Source organism: Centruroides vittatus, unplaced genomic scaffold, assembly GCF_030686945.1.
Source record: "Centruroides vittatus isolate TY-2023 unplaced genomic scaffold, ASM3068694v2 contig_1824, whole genome shotgun sequence".
NCBI lineage: Eukaryota > Metazoa > Arthropoda > Arachnida > Scorpiones > Buthidae > Centruroides > Centruroides vittatus.
In genome coordinates, this window is record NW_027121123.1 from 2536846 (window position 1) to 2557741 (window position 20896).

Genomic DNA, 20896 nt, shown 5'->3' on the forward strand with positions numbered 1-20896 from the left:
ATACATAAACTTAACTATCGTCTCTTCATATACATGTAAATTTTTTCGTGTTGCTTATGGTTCTATCATTCTCTAAACCATTCCTAATTCGTCTTACTCGGAAAAATTAACTCATGAGAATTCTTCTTCTTGCATTTCATTGTCAAAACTAGCCGAACTTTCAAGAAAAATCTTCACAGATAATAAAATAATGACGATTTAAAAATTACATCCTTTGTTTTTAATTTTAAAACAGGAACTTTCTCACACCAGGATATTGAGATTTTTTCTTTTTAATTTTCTTTTTGGGTGCGTGTAGAATCCGACAGATAGCGGATCGTTTCCTAAATTTCAATTGAGACAGATAACTTCCGGCTTTGTTTAGAACTGTAGTATTTCCGCCACTTAGCAGATGTGAAGAATATTTACAAGGAAATAAACTGATGCGTCATTGACCTCTGTAAATCTTTAAAATAAGGAGGATGATTGGCAGTTGACTTCCACTAGAAAGTAGCACCTAACTCCGTTTCAGATAATGTTTTGTTTACTTTAAACATCCCTTAGAGAGGACATAATGTGGAAAAAAATGCAATGGCGTTTCCAGTAATTTCTGTAGATATTCGACTGTAAAAGTGATGAATGATGTATTGTAAAAACGGAATTTAAACAAAAATAATAATTCCTTTTTTTATTATATTATTATTATTAACTTCTTACAGAAAATAACTAAATGACTTACAATGAATGAATAAATTAAATGTTGGAAAAAATTGACAATAAGCAATTTTTACATTCTCTGCTTAGAGTTTTGACAGATTTTTTTGGATATATCTTCTTATAATCGACATAACTATGTACAGTGTCGATTAATAAGTATATAAATTATTTTCGTATGGGAGAAAATTAATGGATGAGAATCCAATTACTGGAATAATTGTAAGCTAGAAGAATAGGACAATGCAACAATAAGGAAAGAGATCTACCTGCAGAAAAAAAAGAGAGGAAATTTAATATTAAAAACAAATCTTCATTCTGAAATTAAATAGTATTTTGATAAATAATTATAAGTACGAAAATAATTAATTCTTCAAAATATTTTGTAGTTTGTAACTTAACAAACCAGAAAATATATTCTGTTATGCTTACTAACTTCGTGAATTACTGTAAGAAAATAATTTCAATCTCTTGCCAACTGTCCGAAGATAATAAATATAACCCAAAGTAAACAGCGTGTGAATCATATGATAATTAATTTTTGCAAGTGTTGAAAATGACGTGCAAATATTAATTTTGTGCCCTTAATTTATCTTAGTTTCTGGAACTGCTAAGAAATTATTAACAAATAAATTGTATACCTTTATAAAAAAGAAGAAAAAAGTACAGACTAAATAATAGTATAGAATAACATGTGGCTATTTTAAAAAAAACTACATCTGAATGTATCTAAATATTCTTTTTACTTTTCTTAATTGTCACTTTGTATTGTTTAAGCTGCCATCATTAATACTTTTTGGTTCTCATATGGCGGATCAAGATATTTAGCTGTCATAGCATCCTTTCCTTCATTTACCCTCGGGAAAACTTTGGTATTCAATTGAATTTGGGGAAAAAAAGTCAAGAAATGGCTACATGACAGGAAAGTTGTTCAAAAATTTATTGATGTCAAGGTATGTGAGCCATACTATAATCATTTGTGCAATAATGATCTATATACTATATACTATCAAGACAGTCATTTTTTAAACAGAATTTTGATAATGAAATAAATATAATTTTCTACTCTAGTATGAGTAATTGTCGGATACCACCAAGTATCCATTTTCTGTATAGAAAAATGACAGTTCGGATAGTATTATTACTAATAAAACTAATAAAAATTTTTAAGTATGCAAACTGTAATTTCAGTTGTATTTAATCGTTGACATATATATGTAGAAAATATGCAATATAATGAGATGTTATTAAAATTTTACAGGTAACATCCATAATAATTTTACACATTTTTCTCATCGCTACGGGCATAAAGTGTACCTTAAATATAATTAGCAATTTAAAAAGGTCGGACCATAACAAACTGATGAGTCAAAGTGACTAAATGTCATTCCAAAAAAGCATCGAAATGCTAAGACAAAAAACAATTTGGAAAATCGGAGCGTAATTATTGCCCAAAGCATAGTTAAATGAGAGTCAGAGGTGGTTAACCAGTTGAATGGCCATAATTAATAAAAATAAATATATTTAAAATACAGCCAATTTCAAACAATAAGACTCTGCAATCACTCATTTTGCTTGAGCATGAATATAATTTATCTGAAACCTGAAGCCATTACTATTGAACTTTATGCAAATTATAAATTAATGTAATTTAATAACTAATTTTTAGGAATGTGATAAAATTATTTAATTATTTCCCTAATTAAGCTAATCACTTTTGATAGTAAAATAACTTACGCGACTGAAAGCACTAATAGTTAAATTTGAAACTAATTAAGTTTGAATAGTTAATTGTCGGAAAAAAATAATACAACTGTCAGGCTAAATGATTGAACACAAGACCTCAGTCAGTTTTTATTTATTTTCTGTTATTAATTATTCAAATGGTGCAGAAAGAATGAGAATTTTTCAAGTTTATCCAAGTGGTGAGAATGAAAAGGAAATTGAAAGAAATGGACTTTGGCTAAGACTTAAATGATCGAAAGAACAGTTATTATTTTTTTATAAAACATTAATTAATTAGTGCAGGTAATTTGCTTTAAAAATATTTAAATTTAATATTACTAAAAAAATTGTTTTCTTATAAATAAACCAGCAAAAACATATTTACTATCTATATTTTTTGAAACTAAGGTCCATTGATTTAACCAAGTAATCATTTCATCTCTGTGAAGGCCTAAGGGGCTTAATCCTCTCATAAAACAAGCCTAGAAAAATAAAAAATTAGAATATATTAGTATAAGTTTAAAAAATGCCAATAATAGTTATTAATAGCTAAACATTACATTAATTTTGATAAATTTTACAGTATAAGAAACAAAATAAATCAAAATTATTTCCTTATTGCACTGTCCAAGCTGGTCAGTGAGTAGATCAACTTGCAAAGATATTCAAAGCATCAGTTGTAAATGGATTATTTAAACAAAAAAAAAAAAAAAAAATCAAAAATTTTATAAACTATACAATTCCCTAATATGCTTAACTTACACTCAGTAATTTCAAGGTAAACAAAGGAACACTTTATGTACTTTTACAGGTAGTGACAGACACATTAGTCAAGACAGGTTTTCCAGAAATTATTTTTATATAAACCCCGTCAACTTGAACTTCACATAACTCAAATTTTTTTGAACAATTCACAGTAATTTAAAGTTTCTCGACAATAGAAAAATTATAATTACTTGTTTCGATATCCAGAAGAGTTTGCAATACTGTGCATTATATTACTGTAGTTGGTAAGTTACTAAAGACTGTACCTTGCTGTATACTGTACTGTTGGGAATTGTACAATACTGTGTGTCTTTTTAAATTCGTCTCATATAATACATTCACAGTATAAACTAATAAAGCTCAATAAAACTTCTATACAGAGCCAAACATAATAAATTACCTGTACTGTACATTCACGTTCTCATTTTCCATATCGTCGGAGAAAACCCTGCTAACTTGAACTTTTGTAAACTTGGACAACCTTCACCCTGTTAGTCTGAATTAGTGGAGATTTACTATATTTGGAATATATAAATACGTGCTTATCTACAATTTATGTACAATTTGATCCACTGAGTAAAAAATCTGGGTATGCCGCTATAAGTAAGTTAGAAATTTAAAAGTATTTGCTGCTTTAAAATTAATAAAATTAAAACAAACAAATACGACACAAACAAGACTGATATTAAAAAAATGAATTTTTTAAATTAATGTAATATTTAAATTTTATATTCTTCACATCTAAATTAATTTAATTGCATAGTGAAATTTAAAAAGTTTAAATAAAGAACAAACTCTATCATGCATTTAAAATGTCCATTGAACTAAATAGATTTACATGTAACCAAATTTAAAAACACATCCTATCAACCACATATTTAAATGCTAGAAATTAGAACAACAGTTTCCTTAATTATTTATACTGCAAAATGTTTAAGTTAAGAATATAAATTTCTTAGTATATCTATTTTAATTTTATTTATACTCCGTTTTAAAATATTCAAATTAAAGACACTTCACATCCATTACCAGCAGTGTGTAATGATGTCTTCTCTTATTACAAGAAAAACTCTCAAAATTCAAATGGATATTTTTATATGCTAGATGATAACTTTTTAATTAATTATATTAAATAAATATTCTAATTAAGAATCTCTTTGAAATTAAAACCCACTTTTTTCCATGCTTCCGAACTTAAGCTATGATACATTTTTAACAAGTATATCAACTTTAAGGCTAATTTAGTATATATTGAATAGTATACAGCTCTTACATTACCTCATTTCAAATACTTAAAAGCTATTTAATATGCATTAATCCCAATCCATGAATCAAACCAGTTTGTAGTGTTATTTCACTCAAATTCTGAGAATTTATTATTTTATTTTTTTTGAACTACTTGTCGTAAATGAAAAAAGTTCAAACTCATTTTACTGATATTTTGAACTGTCAAAATTAATTATACATAAAAGCAACTTGCAAGGTAATCCATTTTGTTCAGTGTAACTTAAAATAATTTTAATTTAATAAAATAAAATACAGGAAAATAATTATTGTATTCAATAACTATTAGGAGTACTATAGTCGTAAATGTAGCAAAGCTTATAAAATTTCTCTACAATATTTTTTCAATGTTTAAAATTGGTATTGAAAAGAAGAAAATAAGTACTTATTTTAAAAAAATGAAGATTTTTGTTTGATTATTTGAAATAATAAATCTAAAGAGTGATTTCTTTTATCAAATATACAATATCTTTTATCAAATATATCAAATAATCTCTGGTTACATAAAAAATTATAAAAATTAATGGGTATACAATATTTCTATTAAAAAGAATAAGATATATGGTGTATACTGCTATATACTCTCCAATTATATCCCTTCAAATTACGTGGTAGGTGCCAAAAGTTTCCTGCCTAACTATATTTTAGACATGATAGTATCAGATAGCACCATCTATATGTGGACTAATAAAACATTTTCCTGCACCATTTGCATAAATCATTTGGAAACATTCATTTTAGTTAGATTTGTTGCATTAATTTGCATCATGTTCACCTCTTGCAGGACAATGCACTAGTGCTAACAGTTGCCATTGCCAAGACTTCTGTGAAGGAGTGTGGGTTTGAGGAGCTTGGACATCCAAGCTATAGGACATCCATCCTATAGCCTGGACTTGGCTCCTAGTGATTATTATCTGTTTCCAAAACTAAAAAAGAACCTTCAAAAATATGATGAAGAGTTGCAGGAGGCAGTTTATGAGCATTCTGCAGACAAAACTGCAAGGTGACTATATTGAAAAATGACATCATTGTTTTATACTGCTAACATCTAAAACACAGTTAGGCTGGAAACTTTTCGTGCCTACCACGTAATTATTTCACAAAATATTTGTCATATAAATCTAATTTAAAGGAATAATTTAATAATCACCACCACAAATCAAAAATTTTAATTAAAAATTCTAAATTAAAAGGTAGCTAAAATAATTTGATGCATTTTGTAAATCAATGTTTCTGCACAACTCATGTATGAAAATTGCAACCCCAAAAAATTGTCTGATCACATCATAACAAAATTTCGATAAAAATAGACATTTTACAATAAATAGATATTTTTATTGATAATGGTGAGCTTCCGGTTAGAACTGTAGCTTAAGCAAGTGTGTTGTTACTCCAAGCATTGATGTGGATAAAGTCACAAATTTACAAAAAGTTAAAATATTTCATGAAACGGTAATGTATGTTTTCTTGCTGTTTTCAACAACCTACTTGCAAAATGCAATTTTTTGGCTATGAAAAACAAACAGACCAACATTTTTTAAATAAAAACAAAAACATAGAAATTGGCTGGCTGCAAATCGCACACTTTGTTGTGCAGGCATTTCGTCAATGACACTCAAAAAATTACGAAAAAATAAAAAGAAAAAATAAAAAAAATCACATGATTACGCTTTATTTTATGTACAAAATTTCTATTTTTGATTGCTGTTATTTTAATTTTGATTTATTTTGTTAACTAAAAAAGTGACAAAAAAAACGGTATTTTTTGCAGGAAATTCTTGATAGAAAACTGAAAATCAGTCCATCCATGATATGTTTTAGATTGAAAAACTCTATTATATTGTACAAGATTTTTTAAATTTTAACAATAGAATTTGATTGAATGTCGATAAAAAGAAGAGAGATTGTTATCTCAAGTTTAATTTTATATTATTTAATTAACCAAATATAAAATTAATTTATATCATTTACTAATGTAAATTATTTGTAATTAAGAACTATTTTAGCATGAAAATGCAGAGAGAATTATTTTATATGCTTAATTTCTTATAAATTATATATTCATTATCTACAAAAACAACCACTCATACCTTTAAATGCATTGATTTAAAACTTCAAAATGCAAACTGTTCCAGAGGTCAGCTTTCATTCTTATTTTTAAATTGCAATCAGTTTTTATCCTGCGGAAGGTCGTTTAAAACAACCAAAAACATTAGAAAAAGTAAAATTTGCACTGCACTTATAGATATGAGTGGTTGTTTTTGTAGTTTATGACAAATGCAGTTTTACCGATTACAGCTATTCATTATCATCTACTTCTGACATTATACGATTTTTATTATTTTATTAATTCTTTAACCTCAGGTTATTACTTTTCTACGTTCTTAAATTAATATTGAAAATGTTTTATTAAAATTATCCAGTATCTGGCTCAAAGTAAATATAAGATTAATATAAAGTCAATTAGTTGTACAATTTCAAAATTTTTGTGTGATCAATCAAAATTAAGACATCATAATGCAACAAAAAGAATCAATGCTATTATTATTAACAACAACATATGTAAGGTTTCTCATCATTTTTTTTTATAAGTGAAAATGATATAAGAATACATTTACAACAGAAAAAGAAATCTTGCTGCAATCACTTTAGTAATTTATTAAGCTTTCAAATCAATCAATCAAGCCTTGCAGATCAAAAAATATGTAGCATCAATCATAATCACTCTTCCTCTTAATTTAATAAGCATTATGTATTGTGAAAGTTTAAGTTCTTTCTGTTTATCTAATGTATCTAATGTCCAATATCTACAAATAAAAAATGCTGTTAGTTTGTCACAACAAATATTTCAATTAACCTGAGATAGGAAAAGAATGAATTAGTATCATAATCACATGTTTAGAATTATTATTTAAAAAATTCTATGAATATTCTCTGCATTGAGACTGAATGAAGCTATTATGGAAGTACATAAAAATTATATATATATTTCAGAAGTGTTATCTGAATCACAACAAAGCACAATTTTATAAGAATATTTTATTATTGTAATTTATATAATCTTCTAAATAATTTTTAAAAATAGAAACAATAACCATAATATAGGGACATTTCTGAGTTAATTCTGAAAATTCAAGTATTTTTCTGACACTTTTTAAAAGTTATTCACTAGAAATAATAAACTTTTATAAATTTATAACTATACAGTAGAATCTCCTTATTGTTATGTCTTTGAGTGATTCTCTATACTGATGATAATAATAAATCAATGATATTAAGTGGGATAATCAAATAAAATTAAATTTAGCAGAAATTCTGGGTTTTATTAACTATTACATTAAAAAGATATATTAAAACAAATTATAACTTCAAAATTTATCAATTATAGTTATACAACAAATGTCAGCTACTTAAACTGTGAGCAAATAGTGATTAAAACAATCAGCTTAACATTTACAATACTTCACTGAAAATAAATGTTATCAGCAACATATTAATATCAATAGTGTTAAAGACAGCTAAACATGTTAACTGCCATAGGTACCATTTGTATGACTCACTAAAAATTTCTCCTAGCGCTTGGAGGTACAAGGTTTGTGCCTCAATGACTAATTATACAATATGCTCCACAAACTACAGTAGTACCACACAGAGCATTTCAGTAATGTAGTTTAATTTTTCTCAGCATTTATTCAAGCCTATTTTAGTGAATGATTTTTTAAAATAAATTTTATGTTTAAACATTTTTTAAAATCAATTCAAAAAACAAATTCTGATTTTCTGATATGAAAAAAACATAAATACGGAAAAAAGAAAATGGCCCCAAAAAAAATTTTTTTTCACTGGTGGCATGTTAAAAACGTGCATTTACCTAAAAATAATGATAACTATAACCAAATTCTGATAACAATAAGCAAAGTTATGAGCAAAATATACTTACAAATATAACAAGTGTGTTCTGAGACAAACTAATTCTAATGACATTAGCTGATTGATAACAATATCTATAATAAACTATTTCTACAGTGCATATTTATATTATACAGTATATATATATAAAAACAGTAAAGTTTGGAATGTACAGTACTTCAAATACCTGTTTCAGTTCCAACTATACTAATTATTTGAATAAAACAGTCTTTAAAAAAAAGTTGAAAAATAACAAATTTTATTTAAATTATTGATCTCATTCTGAAACAATTTTAAACAGTAAAAACAATACAATTAAATGAGCAACTATTATATACAAAGACCATTTGTATATAATGGTTTGCTCAAAACATACGCATAGTGTCAGGTTTTAATTCTAAATAATATTTTCAGAGTTAGCTTTATAAAAAAACAACTAGTATACATATAATCTCCATATTTTAGTTTCTTTTCATTCAAACAGGAATTGCATATTGATTTTAATCATTTATAACTATAATTATAGATTTGTTGCAGCTATCAGTGTCATGCTAATCATCCAATTAAAACAAGTAATTGAACTCGGTTCATTCTTCAAAAAACAAAGAAAATAAATAATGTAATTTTAAAAAAGTGCATTATTTTTAATATTTAGACTTAAACAATAGATTTATTTTATAATTATTCACCATATAAATAGTATTGATTTAGTATTTCTAGCACTGTATCAAATTAAATCTTAAATAATAAAAAATAACAATTTTTATAATTGTTAAAGGAATGTTATTTCATTAATTATAAATATCTATTCTTCTATATACATAAAATCATTTTACAATTCAGATGACAGGAAAATAGATGCAAATAAAGTATCAAATAGCAAGAGAAGATCAAATAAAAAATATATATAAATTTATAGCTTAAACTGTAAGCAACCATAAAAAAATCATAGTTTAAATTAATTATTGAAAGTAAATTTAATTCATAATTTTTTAAAATGTGCTTGAAATTCTAATTTTAAGATTTGATTAGTATGTATATATGTCAAGTCTAAAAACAATTGTTATATCTAAGATGACAATCTTCACACGCAAAGTATAGAATAAATTTTTGCAAGATTATAAATAACAAATTAATACTAAGATCATAGAATTTTTATGAGTAACAAGAAAACTGAAATACTTATAATTCCTATGAGTCATAGTTTCATAGACTATCTTAAATCTTGTAAATATTTTATAAATGAAAATATTTCAATTATGTTAGATGATTGAGATGAAAATATCAACAAAATATCTAACATAATAAAGCCTCATTCTTAAAATATGAATGAATAATTAGTCTCATTTATTGATATGAAATATTTGAGTAGATACAGATGTGTTACAGAAAAACAAAATGATAAATGGTGTTATTGGAAAGGGATATTAAATAAGTTAACAGAAAAATTTCTAATCAACAAGTGGATGACCAAGGCAGAGTTAAAGTATCAATTCATTACTCTGAGGAACTCAGGATATTTGGTTAGCAACCCTAGGAATTTTTCATGGGTGATTTGTCCTGGATACATCAAGCACAATCTCTCACCATACAGTCACTATCATTGTAGGACTGGCCAAACCTAGGATAGTTATGATAAACAATAAAAAAAATTAAGTTATTTTATTAACAATAAGATATCAAAGTATTAACTATTTTCTATTTTCAAAGATATTTATCATCATCAGCTTGCACCACATAATTTTAAATTATAATGTTCTTTGTTTTTTTTCTAAATAAATTTACATTAATATATAAAGCTAGAATTGTCTTCAAAGAAATGTTTTTAAAAAGAAAAAATATGGAGAACATTGGAAATCAACATGAAACACTAGGATTACTCCTAGTATTTCAATAATCAAACAAAGGATTCACATAAGGAAACAAAAACGAATACAGAACTTACATCATTTGAACTGTCAAGATCAAAATGGTCCCAAGTTCACTCTCTTCTCTATCCACAAAGGCTACAACAGCTCTTTGTAAAAAAATGGAAGGTGGTCATGATCTGTTTTACATTGAAAAACCAAATTTTGCACTTTAGCAGTAAGTAGAGCACCTAAAACTTTCTATAAATACATAATAAATGTAAAATTTTCAAAAAAATGCACTTGGGTCCTTTTTGAACTCAACAGTTTATTTGTATGAACGTAAAGATTGGAAATAATACAGAATGAAAATGAATAAGATAGAATCTCAACTTTCATTCTACTTAATATACTTTTAAATGTACCATTTGAAATATTTCTAAACTTTTGTGTAATCCACAATTATTTTATTTAAAATATTAGATTATGCCTTTTTCTCTGTATCTACATCTTTTGAGATACAGATTAACTGATTTTAAAAAATATACAGATATAAAAAGCTTCATTACACAATGATTAAATAATTGACATTATAATCCAAGAGTTTTAAAATTTAGCTTTCTAATGTTGTTAATATTACAGAAATTTTAGAAAGTAAAATTTTGTGTTTCCCCTCTCATATAAAATTTAAAACTCTTGAAGATAATTATATATATTATGAGAGTTATTTGACATTTTATAATGAAGCCAATTGCATTAAATATTGAATTACAGTGTTAATTTACTAGAAAATTGTTATATTTTCAAACACCAAACTAGAACATAAATTTCATTGTAATTAGATTAAAAAAAAAGTTGATGTTACTTTTATGAATATGCTATTTATCTTCCTTGATATTGTTTGAAGTGTCAGGATGTTCTTTTGATACTAGACAATGTGATTATCATTATTTATTTGTTTAAGATTTGACAGAGTCTAGAATTAATACTTGACTTTCTCAACCACAAAACAAGAATAGTTTATTTTGTTTGTTCAACCTGAATCTGAATACTTTATTTTGTTGTTTATTTAAAGTCAAGTTTATAATTTAAAATCCTCATATTATTCCATTTATGTAAAAAAACTTTATCTATTTTTGTTAAGAGACAGTTTAATGTATTCAATTGCACTGCTTTTATTTTATTAAGAAAAGTATTTTTAAATATACAAAATTTTTGAGTTTTTACAGCTACTGTTGTAAAAACTCAAAAATTTTGATGTTTTGACATTTTCATTTAGTTCTTTTATTTATTCTTACATTATAAATTTCTTCATTATAATTTTTGGAGATTTTATATAATATATATATGGTTATATGGTTTTGCTCTGTGTGCATACATCTCAATCTATCTTTACAACAAAAAATATACATCATGCCTAATTGAGGGCTGTCACAAGCACTCAATGTTTATGAGTGTGGAATAAAGATATATATCTAAAGATGTAGATACTTCTCAATTGCTTGTGGAAAACTGGCAGGAGAAGAAGGATTAAAGTCCATAGACATACATTTTTCTGCTGCATAGAGGAATGTTGCCAGATTTTCAAATAAAGTTTTCACTCATACTGTCTTCAATGTACTCTTACTGAACCTTGTTTTTCTTTTTTATTGCAATTCAACAGGTAAAAAACATCCTGCAAATATTTTCTTCCTAATTACACTTACCAAATAAATAACTAAGGATATTATAAAATTTCTTTTTTTGCAATTATTTTCTCTAAATAGTCAGAATTAGATAACTCATCACAATGTGGATCAATTTGATAGAAAAGGCATAGTTTTGTGTTAGAAGCAATATTTAATCTAAAACTTGCATATTTTGTTGATTTGCTAGCTCTTTGGAAGAATCACAATAACCAGGAAAAAAAAGCACATTTCAGATAACAATACCTTGAATAAAAATTCATATTGTTGAATCAAAACTGTATTAATATTGACTGAAACTCTTGGTGCAACAAAGAAGGAATGTCCAGGGACTTTGCACAACTACATCATTTCACCTAATGGGAAGATTTTGGGGGCATATCCTCTATGTGGGTCACTAGGGTTTTTCCCAGTGGCCCAATACTTTAAATGTAGCACAGTTTTTTTTTTTTTTTTGTATATCTCAAAACATGGACCTATGGACTGACACATCCTTCTTGAACAAACTTCTTCAATTAAAAATAGTTTTAAAAGAAAAAAATTCAAAATGAATCCCTATTTAAAAACTGTAAAAGTCAAATTTATCAAGTTTGGCACAAATTTATTTGTGCCAAACTTGATTGTTTATAACAAAGCTTTAAAAAAATATAATTTTATGTTTCATAAACACTATAAAAATTTGTGTGAAAATATATCACATTTGAATATTGATTATATGATAAACACTAGAGTAACAATACCTAAAACAAAGTTACCCTTCGTAATTCATCTAAACTCATCATACTCATTCCTTCACGTTCCATTGCAAGATCCATTTCTCTTATAAAACCAGCATGATTCCATAAACGAGAACTTTTAAAAGGAAATGCAGAAAGTCCATGAAGTCGACATAACCCACTCTATTAATATTAACAGTTTATTTTTTAATATAAAATAAAAATAGAAAATATTTTAAAACAAAATTTTTCCACTTACCAGATGACTAGAGCTAAGTGATCTTAAGCTGTACGGTTCATTTACAAATAATGTCTTTACGTCTAGAATTTGATTAACAGGTGGATGAACACCACTGCCTATCTACCAATGAAAAATTAAAAATTATATATTTAGATTAATTTGTAACAAAATATATAATCTCATTAATAAATATACCAGTTCATTTTCCCAAACACTAGATATTTATGAGCATGTAAACTTTAGATGTAAACTTTTTCAATTCAATATCAACAGTATATAAGTAAGAGTTTATTTCTATATATGCTGTATTATTAGAAAATACTTTATTAATATAACAATTTGAAAATATGCATAATGGTATAAATGGGAATATTACTGTATTTTTTTAATTAACCATATAGGCTTTAACATATTGATGTCATTTCTTTTTTAATCATTGTTTAATCATTTTTAATTAGGCTATTGAAGAGAAAATTGTTAAGGATTTATATATATATATATATATATATATTGGCATGTGTTTCATGTGTATCATAAATAAATCTTGCTTTTGTTTGAAAATATCTGCCCCAAAATTTTGTTACCAAGTTATGTAATTGTTATTGACTGTGGAAGTCAGAGATATTTGTACATAAATAAATATGTAAGTAGATGAACATTGTATTAAATTTTCTTTACTGCATATCCTCTTAAAATTTCTCTGAAACTGTAGAGGAGTGAGAGATAAAGTTTAAAATGCATTATAATTCATATATGTAAATATATTGTAAACAGAATTCATATTATTATTTCTTTGAAAACAATTAAATCCCTTCCAATTCTAATCAGTGGATCTTTCTGATCTACTGATTAAAGTGGTTAAAAAACAGAAACAAAGAAACATACAAGAAATATAATTTTCAATCTTTTTTATTTAAATGCATTTTTTTAATCTCAGTTTAACATGATTTCTGTAATCTTGCATGATGATCTTACAAATTTAAATTACTTCTATATTGTCACATTAAAATATAGAATTCAATGTTCCAGAGTACTGTACAAGTACTGTATTAATATTTTCAGTTAGTAACAAGTAAAATTATTACATTTAAATTCGTTCAAAATTTATAAAACTTCTAAAAAAACATTAATATCAGAATAAGAAAAATGAAGGCAATCTTCATTGATTCTCCTCTTTTGAATCACTTTCTTTTTCAAATTGACAATAATTACTTTCATCCAATTTTTGACATTTTCAAATTTTATTGATTTCTCATCATAACCGAGTCAGCTAGAACAAGATTAACAATTAAAAAAAAACAGCTTGATTCTTCTTAAACTGTAATGCGTTTTCAGTTATATAATGGTAAATAAATACAGAAATATAGAAAACAGTCCATAAATAAATGACATCATCGTCATGAGAAGTCGCGTCGGAACAGATCAATGGGCTAATGGGCAATTCAAGAAAACAAAAGAATCTAAAACAGTTTTGTATAAACATTAAATTAATTTAAAATTTGAAATAAAATTTATATATATTCTAATTATATTAATTAATTTACCTACATTAATTAACAAAAGTGAAAAAAAAGCAATGAAGTATCTGTAATATTAGACCTTCATAAAAACTTTTATAAATAGTATGCATAAGAATTAATCATATAAACTTACTGTACTTTAAAATATTGAATAAATGCCTATGTCATTTTATTTTAAGAATACATTATAGTATTATTTACACAGAGAGATATTAAACTTCGCCAAATTTCAGAAGTGAAAAAGGAGATCTTGAAACAGAATCCTTATTCCAAATAATTATGTTCAAATAATATTGCATAGTAATCTGAACAGCATTATACGGTTGTGCGGAGAATCTTCCTTCTAGACACACAAACATTAACTCCAAATGTGAACATTATTGGACACACTTGAATGCTTTTAACAATTTGCTAGCAAGAGCAGAAAAGTTGCTATTTTTCTTGTCTATCATGATACTTTTGACTGTCAGCTGACATTATTATTATATCTTTCAAAATGAAAGAAAATAATGATTGATTGCTTTGTCAATATAAGGTAGCACTGCATTAAGACTATATAGTGCCACAATTTTCATCATTACAGATGAATCTGACTCATAACAGGAAAAATAGTCAAATAAACAATAAAATTTATTAATAAATGATTTTCTGATTCAGTAATATCTGGTTAAAAGTAGATATAAAATGTCAAAATATATTTAATATAGTTAATTGTTAATGGAAATTGTTTTATGAAAATAACAAAAATGTATCAATTATTACAAATATAACATCAAAAATCTGAAAATTAGTTAAAATAAAAATATAATACCTATATTTGTTAAGTATTTTGGGAGATACACAAATTCACTGTGGGAAAATCTGTTCTGTTATAATATATTGCAGTATTTAACAAAATAATGCACAAAAATAGACTCGGTAATTATCATTGATAAAAAAACAACAAAGTAACTAGTGGCCAAAAATAAAACAGTCTGTTTCCTACAGAAATCAATATCAAAGAATTTTTTCTTATTCTAGGCATAATCTAATAAAATTAATCCATTCTTAAATGAATTAGAATTTCATTATCTTATTTAAATGCATGTTTTTCCAATAAATGTAGAACTTCTATATCTTGTGTTGCTAGAAAAGTCTATTCAATAAATCTATGTCAGCTGCAACATTCTTATTAAATACTTTGATCACAACATGTGTTTCAAAAATTTTCTTTTTTTCCTCTTCAGTTATCAGAAAATTACTTCATTTAAATTATAGAACCTGCAGTAATCCAAACACTGATTTTTTCTTCTTTTCTACTGCATCTTCCAATCAAAAAATTAAAAGGTATCACAGATTATTTCTTAAAAAAAAAACAATAAATTTGTCAAATTAATATGTACTATACATGTTAAGATAAATATACAGTGTAAATATTCATTAAAAAAAAATATATATATATATATATATTTGTCTGTAATCTATAATCTTTTGAAATTTCCTTTCTTTTAGATATAAACTAACTAATTAAAACAAACAATTATTTATATATGTGACATTGTCACAATGCCAGGCTGCAATTTTTAATTAATTTAATTTAAATTATATGCTCTCTGCCTCAAATTAGTAGTGACTTTCTCCTGTACAGCATACATTTCCTTTAACAATAGAGTAATGCCAATCATCTATTAACTGCTTCTGAATTGAAATAAGGTGACTTCCAGTTTGTATCAAAAGGATGCATATAGTAAATCGGGGCCTTCTACCACTGGTCTCATCTTTCATCTATCTAACTTTGTTCTCAAGTTGACTATGAACACAATATAGTGCTTATGACGATCACTTGGCTTTTCTTCTCCCTGTTATTCAACTAAATAACAGGGAGAAGAAAAGCCAAGTGATCGTCATAAGCACTATATTGTGTTCATAGTCAACAAGAATCAAGTATGACACGGTTTCAAGTCATTAATTTGTTCTCAAGATTAAGGAAAAACAGACGGACAGACAATAGTAAAAATTTATACGTCTACAATTTTTTCAAATTGCAGCCCAACAAGCAAAAATTTCCTAGCCTGAGAGAAAGCAGCTAGGATACAAGCTGTCTGAGAAAGCACTAGCTTCTTCCTGCTTTCTCAGACAGATGCAAGAAGTTGATTTCCTGGCATGCAAAAATGTTGATTCTTCTTTCTGATGAAAAAATGTTCCAAACACAAAACACATTCAACAGCCAAAATGTGTGAGGCTTAGGGTTTCTCATTTCCCGGTATTTTGCTTCTCCCGGGATTCTGGGATAAAAGTGAACTGTTTCCCGGAATCCCGGGACAAAATTAATTATTTTTAAGATATACAAAATATCATGAAATCAAATGATATAATTATTTTTTGTTTTTTAAAGTAATTTAATACGTTCTGTAACCTCTAAAATCATATTAATAATGCTGTGTAAGATATATATTAAAAATTATCTTTGAATTACGTAGAAATTTTCACAAATAGAAAAAATTTATTAAAGTTTGCTAGAAACTGTATACAACAACAAAAAATGACTTTGAATTGAGTTGAAAATTAAAAAAAATGAACTTAGATCAAACTTCTAACTTAGAAGGTAATTTTTGTTTTTTTAAATAAAATATAATACAAAATACAGTAGAGAGTGGTTTATCCGAATTGTTGGTTATCCGAATGCTTTCCAGTCGGACTGTGAATCGAACTTTTTTGATACTAGATTTACTTCTAAAGTACAATTTTCGTTTTTATATTTTTCAATATATTTATTTTGTTTGTACAAAATAAAGAAATAATTTTTAATGATACAATAGCCTCGATTATTATTATAAAAATTTTCGTTAGGCTTAACATCAACGAAAATTCAACACGAAGCAACACGCAACGGAGAAAAATTTCAACATCGGACAAGTTAATATATTTTTTTGTACATAATCAGTTATCTGAAAAATCAGTTATCCAAACAACCCCAGTCTCCAACTGATTCGGATAATGACGCTCTACTGTATTGTATATTTTTATAAGATTTTAAAAAGCAAAGATGGTCAATACTCTGATCACTCAATCTAATTCTTATTTTAGTAATGAAAAGTCTTGCTACCGAGAATGCCTTTTCCAATTCAATTGATGTTGATGTGATTGGAATAGTGTTTAATGCATTTAAGAGAAGACAAATATGTGTTTTTCATCTGTATCCTGAAAGATTTCTAGTTCATTTTAGAGAATGTAGTACTTCTTTTGTTCTCTAGTATTCTTGATTTGTCTACCTCGACTGCTTTAATAAAAACATTATAGCCCAATAATTCGGTAGTTTGTTTGTCTTTAATAATCAGGTTATGAAGAAAAAGTTCATACTTGCAGACTTTGTACTCGTTTGTATCCTTGCCCAATTTGAACAACTTTGTGTTACGCAGTTATTGAAGCTACTGGGCATGGTTAAAAATTAAGACAGCATATGCACAATTATTCCAGATATTACTGGTAAAGAATTTTGAGAGTCCTGCCAAATGCCATAACAAGCAAAAATTAAAAAAAAACTAATAAGTTGGTTTAAAATTAATAAACACAAACATATTCTGACAGTTTATGAGTTAATTATACTTTCTATTTGCAAAATTTCCTCAACCTTAACATAAAATAAGAAAAAAAGTGAATTTTTAAGAAATTTGCAGGATTTCCTGGGATATTTCCCGGGTTAAAAATACAGCCAGAATCCCATTTAAGAAACCATAGAGTGGCTATGCATGATTTGTGGAGGATATTCCCAGGGACAAAATACAGGTTCAGTACTTTCAGAACATATCTCAAGTTATGGCTGGCTTTGTTCACAGCAAGCTGCTGTTGATATTCATCAAATAGGAGTCAAAGTGAACCAGGATTACTGTACAATGCACACCTGGAGGGTTGTCTAAAGCCAAGTGCCAGGAATGAGTTTAGAAAATCCCATTTCTGCTTTCAGTAGAATTCTATTATGCCACACAAGGTCAAGTGTATGATGCCTGGCTGAAGAAAACTGTGCCCAAAATTCATGCTAAATGAATGATTCACCTCATCCCCAGATTTTAACCCACTAGACGACTATATTTGGAGCTATATGCTGGGCAAAATCAACATCAAGGGCTTTATGGCCCAGTTGGATATGATTTCGGATAAAAGTATGATGTATATAGTTCATCCACATGTAATGCATTCATTCCAAGGATGAAGATCACGCAAGTGAAAGGAAAATAAATTGAACTCAATGTTTTTCGTAATGTAAACTATTTTTATTAATACACAAGTGACACCCTTTCATTGAAACACCCTTAATTAAACAGCCAGAGTAGTGAGTGTTGTACTATATATATATTTCAAGTTAAAATTATATCCACACTTGTTTTGACATAAGTACAATACATATATACATTCTTCTGTTTCAAATCCAAGTTTTATTATTTTATGTTAGGTAAAGGAAGGATAACATTCACATACATTTTATTATGTTAATTCTAAATTTCCAAATTAAAAATAGAATTAACAATTTTAATAATTATAAATATAATTATGAAAATTGTTAATTATTGTGAATAATTAACAATTTTAATATAATTATTTATTGTGACATCACAATGCCATGCTGCTATTTTTAATCATATTTTTAATTTATTTAACTTAAAATATATGTTCTCCATCTCAAATTAGTAGTGGCTTGCTCCCATACATCATACTTTTCCTTTAACAATAGTCATGTCGGTCATCCATCTAATACCTTTTGAGGGAAAATTTTTGAATTGAAATAATGTGACTTCCACTTTGCATCAGAAGTTTGTATATTGTTAATCGAGGCCTCCTGCATCTAGGGTTTCCATATCTAGACTTGTCTTTCATCTATCTAACTTCGTTTGAGATTAAGGAAAGACAGGTGGATGACAGTGGAAATTTACAGGTCTACAGTTTTTTCAAATTGCAGCCCAATTACTAGCTTGTTTTAATAAAAAACATTCATATAAAAAAACTAAAATTTCATTTCTGAAACAATTAAAAATAATTTTTAAAAGCATTTCTTATAAAAACTGAATTTCTAAATCATTGTATCCCTTATTCATCTTTACTATATAATTCATGATTCACATTAACTAATCATACAGTTAAGGGAAGAAGAAAACCAAAAGTAAATAAGGATACATAAAAGCAAATATGCCTTTAACTTTAATTTTGAGGAACATTCTAAATATTTATTTATACAATGTAATTTTCTGATACTTTAAAGATAAGTGCACACAGACATTGATTTCCTCCTTCATTTTTGACTTTTTTCTATCCTGCAGGTATTAAGAGAGCATTTTTTCAAGCCATTATGGGTTCGACCAGGCTCATAATGAGATGGCAGAGCAGGAAAAGACATGACCCAACATATCCAAGACAATTTGCCCATAAAAAATTTGAGGTTGCTTACTCAGATTTGATTCTGGCTCTCCTAGAACAGTAGGCTGACAAATTAATCATCTCAGCTAATTGGCAACCAGAAAGCTTTAGTTACTAGCATCAAAATAATACATTTGTTTATATCTACAACCAAGCATTTTGATTATTTGGGAAAATCATTCTTTCTTTCTTCTGAAGCTTTAAAACTTTAATTATCTTCTTTATGATTTACTTAAGAAATATTTGAAATTTACAAAACTTTTTACAATATCGTAGCTTATGATATGCTTTGTGAATACAAGACTTTTTGCATCTGGCAACTTACGACGAAATTCGTCGTAAGTTACAATACAAGGTGTTTGTGAATCCAGGCCCCAGAATACTAATTGGATAACATTTTGAGTACATGAATATGTCTATTGTGCTACTGAATTCAAATGCCCTGTTAACTGTTAATATTTATGAAAAATCATTTTAAATCTGTTTGCATTAAGTAAATAACTTATTTTGGTTTCATTTGAATTTGTACACTTATAAATTTATATTATGGCTAGCATTAATAATTATAGTAAATGTAAAAAAATTTTCTTCAATTTTACTTCTGTTAAAGAGTAGATGAATTGAATAATAATAATCAGGTCATAAATACTAAAAACTACAGAAAACATATACTCAAAGATACAACACTCACAAATGATACATGCAGAAAATGTCATATTATGCCAGAAACTATACAACATATCACTTCCGGTTGCAAGCTCTTGGCACAGACAAGATTATTTACACAGACATAATCACTAGCAAATATAATACATCAAGAGCTTGCAAAGAAACACAAATTTTCCATCTAATAAGATTGAAAACAGTTTTTAATGCAAAATTTGTTACTGTGTAAGAAAGATAAATAACTAGTTTTCTTATAGACGAACAAAAAATATTCTTGATAAATACAAAAAAATGAAGTTGTTACAAATTTTGTGTTTAATAAAATACAAAAACAAGCTTAAATAAAGAAATTAAAAAAGATTAAATTTTAATTCTTAATGTTTTTATCTATGTAAAACTTTGTTAATTTATTTATATTATAATTTAAAAAGATATTCTGCTAATTAATTAATTTACT

The 20896-nt window shown here is 26.5% G+C and overlaps 1 protein-coding gene across 3 annotated transcripts in view; it reads right to left on the reverse strand.

The window, feature by feature from the left end:
- Positions 1 to 652: 652 nt before the first annotated feature.
- The window catches only part of LOC136969874 (LETM1 domain-containing protein 1), a 28217-nt gene continuing 7973 nt past the window's right edge, over positions 653 to 20896 (reverse strand). Inside the window, exons 6-9 of one of the 3 annotated variants that reach the window (XM_067264179.1) lie at positions 12884 to 12985; positions 12664 to 12807; positions 2804 to 2900; positions 653 to 962 (exon numbers count right to left, since the gene is read on the reverse strand). In XM_067264179.1, the coding sequence (XP_067120280.1) occupies positions 883 to 962; positions 2804 to 2900; positions 12664 to 12807; positions 12884 to 12985 (423 nt within the window). In that variant the 3' untranslated portion in view covers positions 653 to 882. Of the gene's footprint in view, positions 963 to 2803; positions 2901 to 12648; positions 12808 to 12883; positions 12986 to 20896 lie in introns of all 3 variants that reach the window. The other 2 variants (XM_067264178.1, XR_010879884.1) reach the window with 2 other exon arrangements.